This window comes from Misgurnus anguillicaudatus, chromosome 6, assembly GCF_027580225.2.
Source record: "Misgurnus anguillicaudatus chromosome 6, ASM2758022v2, whole genome shotgun sequence".
In the NCBI taxonomy this organism is placed as follows: domain Eukaryota; kingdom Metazoa; phylum Chordata; class Actinopteri; order Cypriniformes; family Cobitidae; genus Misgurnus; species Misgurnus anguillicaudatus.
In genome coordinates this window covers 11117630-11127289 of record NC_073342.2, presented here as the reverse complement: position 1 = coordinate 11127289, position 9660 = coordinate 11117630, and the positions used below count along the sequence as shown (strand labels likewise).

General features: G+C 37.1%; 1 protein-coding gene across 1 annotated transcript in view; it reads left to right on the top strand.

The window, feature by feature from the left end:
* Positions 1–425: 425 nt before the first annotated feature.
* LOC141364204 (uncharacterized) overlaps positions 426–9660 on the top strand; it is a 57965-nt gene continuing 48730 nt past the window's right edge. The window contains exons 1-2 of the mRNA XM_073868292.1: positions 426–717; positions 4458–4545. Coding sequence (XP_073724393.1) covers positions 580–717; positions 4458–4545 — 226 coding nt within the window. The 5' untranslated portion in view covers positions 426–579. The remainder of the gene's footprint in view (positions 718–4457; positions 4546–9660) is intronic.

Sequence of the window (9660 nt, the reverse complement as noted above, 5' to 3'; positions counted from 1 at the left end):
CAACTTTACAGGCCAAAAAATACATTGCCCGAAAAACTCCCATTCTGAAAAACAATGAACGCCTATCCTGCCAATCAGATTTAGCACCACCCACTGGACACAATCCAAATATCAAGTGTTTTTTCTGATGTCCGTGCAGGAACGGAAAAACCGAAAATCGAGTCATAATTTTGTTTTTTCGTTTTTCTAAAAAAACGAAAAAACGAAAAAAGGAGTTGTTTTCTCGTTTTTTCGTTTTTAAATGTGAAAGCAAAAACAAATGAACGAATGATACCCGGACCTGGAACGACCCATTATTCTCTAGCAATGACTTAAAACACACAGAGAAAGCAACAGAAACAACATAGCAACCACACATAATACGCTAGCAACCACCCGGAATGCAACAGAAACAGCCTAGAAACCACCCATAATATCCTAGCAACGTTTTAAAATACACACAGAATGCAACAGAAAGATAAACGGATTAAGTGAAAAACTTTTATTTTGAAATCATTCCTCTCGTGCGTTTACCGTAATGCCTAATAGAGCTCGGGAATGTGCACATAGAAAAAAACGCGAGAGCTAGTTTGACCGTCTATGACAACGTGGAGTAGCGGGCTTGAGCTGAGTTATACCACACATTTATTATTATATGTCTCAGGAGTTTGGTGTGTTTCATTTTGTTGGTCAAAAATGGCTGTCGTCACAGAAGCAACTTTAAAAAATATGTTGAAGGTATGTGTCATGCTTTTGGGTCAGTTTTAAAATGTTATTTGAGAATGATATGATGGCATTGTGATATTATTCAAGCTATTTAATTGATAATTTCAGCTTTATTAGTCTAGTTATTGTATGTCTTATTCATCAGTATCTTTACTAACTAAGTTAGGCGAGTGCCTTGTCTACTAGTAATGTAACGCTTTATAGTAATTCATATTAGTCATTATAGTTGCTAGATCATTAGTTTATGTTTTATTATATTCTATTACTATATTATTATAAGGTTAAACATTACTAATTTGTTACATACAGCTAAGAGAATATTCCTGTTTCACTTTCATTATCAGTGCCTCATTTTATTATGTTGGCTTGAGAAAGCCAACATAGCCTACTGTGTGGTTGCACTCAAACTTTTTATTATTCCGCTTCTTTTTTCTTCTGAGCTACAAAATTTCTAACTCCTCCCAGAGCTTTCAAGCTACAGCCACCAAACTTTGCACAAACCTTCAGTCTGATCTGACGATGTGTGCTATATCTTTTCTAAGGGATCGGACTTACAGAATAGGGCTGTGGGATTTAGGGAAAAAATCTAATTGCGCCTTTTCTGCCAAGAATTGCGATTCGATTTGCGATTAAATTTTGTAGCAGATGCAATGCGCATCTGCCTCTTTAGATGGTTAGATCTTACTGATACTGCTTATGGGTCTGGTGATTTAACTGTATTCTTATGTTTTTTTTTGTGAAGATAAGGAAACAAAAACAAAGAAATTAAGAAAATAATTAACACTTCTTATTGTATGAAATGTAAAATGGTTTGGACTAACACTGTAACAGTATTTAAATAAAGGAGTTCATTATAGCTGCAACTTTAACAATAAGTTAAAATATTTAAATGGGTGACTGAGTTTTACTGGAAAGATTTGAATGCATGTTTGTTTTTGTTTTTTTGTAAACAAAGAACTGTAATACTCAACTTCATAACTATCAAAATATTAAATAGCTACATTTGGGATTTTTAAAATGAATATAAAATCCAAATGCGTTCAATGTCATGTCATTTCATTCAAGTGACATTAGCAACCAAGATAAATGGTATTTCAGTTTGTTTTAAATAAGGAGCCGGGCTTGTAAGCATTGTTGGGTGTGTGTGTGTAAAGTTTTAACGCATCATCCGTTTTGGGAGACGCGGGCGTAAAGTCTTACGATGCGGACTTGCAGAGACAGGCGTGAATATTTAATAAGCATAGAGACACAGATTGCGCGTGTGCGTCAAGTTTAAACACCTTGTCTGTTGTGGAAGACGCGCGCGCAAAGTCTTGCAATGCGGAAACGGGCGCGAGTATTTAACAAGCAATGAGAGACACGGGCTGCGTTCATGCTTTAAATTGAAACCCCTCGTCAGTTTAGGAGAAGCGCTGCTTTGGTTGACGTGCTTATATGGAGAAAGCACGGCCATACTTGCGCTCACTCAATTGGTTAGACTGTCACAAAGCCTCTCTGCATATTTCTTAAATCGCATCATATCGCATCCTTTCGCGATTTGCTAATCGCAACGTTGCACATCGCGATTGCGGTTCGATTAATCGCCCAGCCCTATTACAGAATTCCTAAAAATGAAGATCAAAATTCCCATTGACTTAACATTGTGACAAACTTTGACAGGTCATAGCTGCGATTCATCCCAGAGTTAGCCACGCCCCTAACAACAATTTTGGGCACCCTAGCATCATATTCCATAGGCTGCCATTATAAAATGCCCTAATGCAGTGGTTCTCAACTCCAGTCCTCGGGACCCACTGCTCTGCACATTTTGGATGTCACTCATATCTGACACACTCCGTTCAGTTCATGGAATCTATCCTAACGAGCTGTTGATCTGAATCAGGTGTGTTAAATAAGGGAGACATCCAAAATGTGCAGAGAAGTGGGTCCCGAGGAGTGGAGTTGAGAACCACTGCTAATCAATAGGTGTGTTCGACTTCATGCGGCGCTGCGCAGACCGATCGGCGGCTGACTTGAAGCAGTGCATTTTGGTTAGTACTTTTGTCCGACTTAAGCTGGCGCTGCAGGCACGTGACTGTGTCATATGGTTTTTAAGTACCGCGAGAGCGATTCGAGATCAGCCGCCTGACTTAGCCAGCGCAGTTCCTGAAGAGGAGCTGCACGGGCTGTAATGACGACACAGCTGTTTCACGATTGGTCGGATTCACCACATGACAACACTCACGTGTGTTTCGTGTGTATTTTTACGCTCTTAGTTCCACAAATGCTCACAAATCTGTATTTTTATAACAGTTAAAGCTCTTTTCATGTAGTCGCGATGTTATATTGTATCATCTTCATCAAAATAAAATGGATAAAAAACGTAGACCCCACTACATTGGTATTTAAATAATATATGCTTATGTTAAACTTTATTCTTGTAAAAACAGATGCTGTAATCCTCTTCAGTTCCACTCATGCTCATACACGGACATTCAAAACAGTATAATTCACTTTTTATGTAGTTTACATCTTACAAATCATGTTTATTGCGATAAAACAAGCAAACGGCACGTGATCAGCCATGCTTGACGTAAAAGCCGCAAACTACGGGGAGCACAGCGCGTCCGACTTCACGTCTCCGTTTTCAGCTCCTCCCCACCTGCACGCGGCTAATCTCGCCGATCGGTTACATCCAGCCACAGCCGATGTCGAACACACCTAATATCTTTGCAGCACAGGGTCGTAGAGACATGGGGGTGGGCTCATTTTATTCAGGCATCCAATCAGTCTCTCAGAATTCTTACAGAGGTATTAAGCCACGCCCCTAGCAACCAAATATGGGCACCCTAGCAACCGAATTAACAAAGCCTTATATCTCTGCATCTGAACAACACAGAGACATGGGGGTTTGGTCTTTGGGACATGTTAGCTTTATGCTACCTTCATGCTAACTTCATGCTAAATCATGCTAGATTCATTCTAAATCATCCTAACTTCATGCTAGCTTCATGCTTAATCATGTTAGCTTCATGCTAAAACATGCTATCTTCATGTTAAATCATGCTAGCTTTATCCTAAATCATGTTGGCTTCAAGCTAAATCATATTAGCTTCATCTTAAATCATGTAAGCTTCATGCTAAATCATGCTAATTTCATGCTAAATCATGCTAGCTGCAGGTTAGCTTTATTTTAAATCATGCTAACTTTATGTTAGCTTTATGTTAAATCATGCTAGCTTCATGTTAAATCATGCTAAATCATGTTAACATCATGCTAGCTTCATGCATTAATTTCATGCTAAATCATGTTAGCATCATGCTAACCTCATGCTAAATCATGTTAGTGTCATGTTAGCTTCATTTTAAATCATGTTAGCTTAAATCATGCTAGCATTATGCTAGCTTTGTGTTAATTTCACGCTAGCTTCATGCTTAATCATGCTAACTTCATGTTAAATCATGCTAGCATTATGCTAGCTTTGTGTTAATTTCACGCTAGCTTCATGCTTAATCATGCTAACTTCATGCTAAATCATGCTAACTTCATGTTAAATCATGCTAGCTTAATGCTAAATCCTGTTTACACAAGGTAGACTACTAAACAAAACTTATTTTAAGTTTCTGTCAATCTGTTTTAAACGTTCAGGCCAGGCTTTGTAAACCAACATAAAGTTTGTCTACAAACTGGATGTTGTCTACAAACTTTTCTATCTAGTTTGATAAAACACTTTGTTAGGATTGTTTTCATTTATGTGTTGTTTATATTTCAGCAATACAAATACAGAGATCTTACTGTCCATGAGATTATGAATGTCATCTCTCGGCACAAAGACCTCAAACCAGTGATGGATACTTATTGTAAGAACTGCCATTTCAGATCTTTGTTATGTATAAATTCCCTTGTCTAGCTTTAATGTTGTAATGTTTGTAAATCTCTTGATAAGTGCCATGCCATGTTTACTTTTGTTTCATTACTCATTTCTTTGTTTGTTATTATAATATAGAGGGTATGCATTGATGTCACTTTTCCACATGACCACACCGGAGCACGCCCTGTTGAGTGACAAACGTTTAACAAAATGGCTGGTTTTTATAGCTGCTGCTGCGAAAATGCCAGTAAAACTAACTATTATTAGCTTAAATTGCATTTAGTTGAACATTATACCAGAGGTGGACAATACTAAGGAACATTAGTTACATTTTCCCAGAGGCGGACACTACTTAAGTAAATTTTTAAGTATTCTTATTTTATCAGTGTTTTTCTTTGGAAAACATACATTCCAAAGCAGATTATCATAATTTTTTCTACACTACATTTCATAATTTCAAGTTTTTGGTTTATATTTAATATGTGTGACCCGTCACGGAAACCAGTGACACAAGTCGGCAGCACAAGTTTCGAGATAATGAGAAACAAAGTTTTTTTTTCAAAATTTGTGATTTTCGCTTTATTGCAGAATCTGTTAGTTGAGATCACGAAGAAGCCTGTCCATGTTTGATAGCAGTTTTGTTGAGTTTTGTTGAGCAGTTTTTGTATATTTAAAAGCGTACATTTTGCGGTTGAAATCGGCTTGTTTTTCTGGAGATTCTAGCGTGCAGTAGTCCATGTGACATCAGTGGGTCAGTAAGAATGTGTTGAAGCATCGAAAATACATTTTGGTCCAATAATAGCAAGAAATACGACTTTATTCAGCATTGTCTTCTCTTCTGGCTCGAGCGTGAAGTCACGTGACTGTAGCGTGCATCTCCCCAGACTGTAAACGAAGCTCGGGCGCACAAAACAAAAGAAAAATAAAAGAAGCTGGGGCGGAACAAATAACATTCAGCCGCGTTGTACGCCAGCAGCGTCACTGACTTTATGCGGCGCGCAGTCGGATGACGTCAAAGTACAGCGAGAGCTATTCAAGAAGTCTTACGGAGTAGTTTAATTTCGACTCCCTCTCGTGGTACTTTGACTTCATCTCTCTGTCAGTTCTTGCAGCGCAGCATGAGTCCAAACACACAAGTTACACAGAGATTGTTGAATTCTTTTTATAATTGGCTTCATGTTTTGTCTATCAATATTTTCCATGAAGTCATTGGCTGATGGAGGAACGAGCGAGCAATTGGTTAAATCCCTAAAGGACATCACGTTTTCGACGGCGCTGTTTGGATTATCTATTATACTACCTCCTTATTTTAAATACAAACTTTAAAGGCGGGTTTGTGTGTTTAACGGAATTAAATTACCGGAGTGTAATCTCATATACCCTTACATGTTACGATGTAAATAGTCCTCAGATTGTATATACTATTACCAGACGTTCATGCAAAATCTGATGTAAACAATAGACTATATATCTATATTTCACGGATTATATGCATTTGTGGACAAAAAAGGTCATTGGATGATTCACACATCTGAAACAGACTGGATTCGACTTGTGATAAACACAAAGGTTAAAAGTTTATTTTATTTTTGAATGTTGTCATCCGGACTTCTTTCACAAAATACTACATGCTAGAACATCTGTATCTCAAAATGGCTTTACAGGGGGTATGGCTTAGCTAAATGAGATGTAAATGAGCCCTATTGTCTCCCCCAGCTGGAAAGAAGAATCCCTTTCGTCTCGATTTTCTCGGTTTGCGTTTTTCTGAGTTCCTATATTCAAATTGCCACAACTTCTCCAAATCTTATCAGATTTCCATGTGTTACTCACCATTGGAAAGCTTAGAAACTGCACTTTCAGAATCTGTGAATAACTCAAAATGGCCCAGATCCGACTTGTGTCACTATTTTTTCCGTGACTGGTCACATTTACGTACATTAAACATCTAGTATTTATTTACTTTTACTTTTTTTGTACTTTTGTACTTTCTACTCAAGACAAGTACACAATTTTTATGTAATTAGGTATTAGATCAATTTTAATATGCAATATAAAAGGAATACACACTATGATTCTCTGCTTTACAATGTAGTGAACATTTTTTAGTAAAGTAAATTTTTCCCAAGACAAACACTGATAAAGCACAGATGCTTGGAAAATTTACTTAGAATACTCAAGTAGTGTCCACCTTCAATTTTTTTATTTTATTTTTACCACACTACATTCTAAAGCATAGAATCATACTGTGTATTGTTTTATATTGCATATTAAAATTAATTTAATACCTAATTCCATTAAAATTGTGTATTTTTACTTGAATACTTAAATATTAAATGTAAAACAAAAACTTCTATTTATGAAATGTAATTATGATGATATGCTTTGGAATGTATGTTTTCCAAATAAAAACACTGATAAAATACAAATACTTAAAGAAATACTTTTAAGTAGAAAGTAAATATAGTGTCCACCTCTGTTTGATAGTGACCCTAGCAACTTGTCAACCCACCTGTGGTCTGTGGACATTGGCATGAACAATCTATTTACTTCTCCTTTTGGTGTTTCTTGGCAGTCTGTAAAGCGATAGCTCCGAATTCTTGTTAATCTGTTCTATTGTACAAAAGCTTTTTCCCATTTAGATGCGTTTTCCCTGTGTTTTCGCTGATTTCACACTGTTCCCCAATTGTGCCACTCTGTCTTTTGCCACTCAGTGAGCTTAACCGTAGTCACTTTCGCCGAAGGTGACATCACGTGCATACCCTTTATACCAAGGGGCAACCTTCCGATCTTTTTGATGAAGTCAATACAGAAGTGATTTAAACTGCAATTCATCGACTGGCCACCTCCATGTTAAAATGCCCAACTTTACAGTAGAAAATGATATGTTTACAGCCTGGTAAAAAAGTGTTTTTGGTCTATAGCTAATTTTTCCCTTCATGACAACTGTGAGTGGGTGCATTTTTTGTAACTCATTTTGTGACTCATTTATCTATGAAAGAATATGGGGTTGGGCCCCCTACCATATCCATTTCGCACACCAAACATACAATCCAACCTAGCTATCCAAAATCTTTGTCTGCACTTTAAAAATACCTATTTAATAATACCTATTTATAAGACCTATTTCTTTTGAGACCTACAATGTCTGCAGCTAAGAAATATTTATTGTGCAAATGTAAATTTAATTGAAAAATACAGTAGCTACAGTAATCAAATATTCAGAGAAAATGCAATATTCTTAAACAAAGATTAAAAATAATTGTGACCGTGCCTGTGAAAACCCAGCTGAATCATTGGAAAAAAACATTGGAAAAAAACAAAACATTGGAGTGATTAACCAATAGCATTTCTAGTTTATGTTAATTAGCTTATACGGCAATATATTAGCTTATGTGTTCATTAAAACAGATTATAAGGGCTGAATTCACGTCAGAATCATAACACAAAACAGGCAACGTAAATCACCTTGTTTATTAAAAAACTGGGGTGAACAGAGCACAACACTTTACAGTGGAAAGAAAACTGCATTGTTTTTCTCCATCGTCAGATTATGCATTTATAGTAAGGAAGTGCACATATGCAGATGTCATAGCAAATAGCAGTAAATACACACACATTGTTCCCTTCTGAAGTTCACTATGCACAGTGATGCCGTGGATTGAAGGCGTTAAAAATGCAGAGTAATGACGGGGCGGAGCTAAGAAGGCCCAGCTTAAGGGGGTTGCGCATGCGACACAGTCCTTGGCTGGGGACCCCAAAAGATGAGGTTTTCCTAAATCCACAAAAATGGAATAAATTGTTTGGGTTTTTTTGCAATACGGGCGAGTTGGCCAGGTATAGCATCAATACAACAAGAGCAAATTAAGAACAATGCTTCTTTTCTCTGGCATATGCGGACAATGTGTCCAGTGCAATATAGCACAAGGGGAAAAAGTCTGCTGGAGAAACTCGTCAGCTTTAGGGCCAGACTTACTACAAAGCAAACCATTTCCTATTACTGTAATTAATGACTGTCAGGATTTACTAAAGACGCACACTCGCGCATTGCATCATTAGCGGTGAAAAGGTGCATACCTGTCAAGTATCCTGTTTTGGCCGGAAAAGTCACGTATTTTACCCTTCTTTCCAGCCGCCCTCCCGAATTAGTATTTTCCCATAAATCTCCCGTATTTTAACATGCATTATTAAAAAATAATAATATACCGGGTGGAGAAAAAAATACATTCCCAAATCTGAGCTCTGTCACTAGCCTTGCGATAATGCCACCTACATGTACTGTAGGTGGCAGTTGTTGCGAGGTTAGTGTGTGAGGTCAGATGATGAGTGACAACGGAAAAAAAACAGACGGATGATGGACGCTACGGCAGAGACAGAAGGCACTCCTGACAAAAAAACAAAACCCTCATTTAAATACTAAAGCTGGGCGTACACGGTGCGAATTCTGACGGTCGGAACGTCGTGAGCTCTCGCACACGACACGAGTGAGTTTATGTGAAAATAATTTGTACGCAGTCACACACGACAAGATTTTACTGTAGGATTTGAAGAATTCTAATGTAAGCATTTTCGCACATGTGAGAGAATGTACAAAAAATAAAACAAGAAGAATACGGCAAAGATATTGGCTTTTGTGCAGAAAACTGTTTCTGTTTTTTTGTATTTCTGTTTATGCATTCCGAAATTGCAATATAGGTCTAGTGCTGTGGCGGTAAAGGAATTTCTCTGGCAGTGTTTTTTCTTGCTAGCGCATATGCGGTTTTATCTTCTTAATATATCATTATTGTAGTGCCAAGTAAATATCTATATTGGTATTATTAATGTTACATATATTGTTGCTTTTTTATAAATATGACGTTTAAAAACAAATTCAGTGGGCATATTTATTTATTTGTAAATGCAGAATGAGGAGCAATTGAGGTAAAACGCAAGGTAAGATAACGTAACACGTCTTTCCCTTTATGATTAAATTATTTAGACAATACATCTACAGACAAATATTAATTTGTAAAACGAAAATCATTTAATGTAATATTAAGCACATTGTCTAGGCTTGTTTGCATTGTCTAGTGCAAATGTACGCGGACCCTCGGTCAATGCGGGGTCT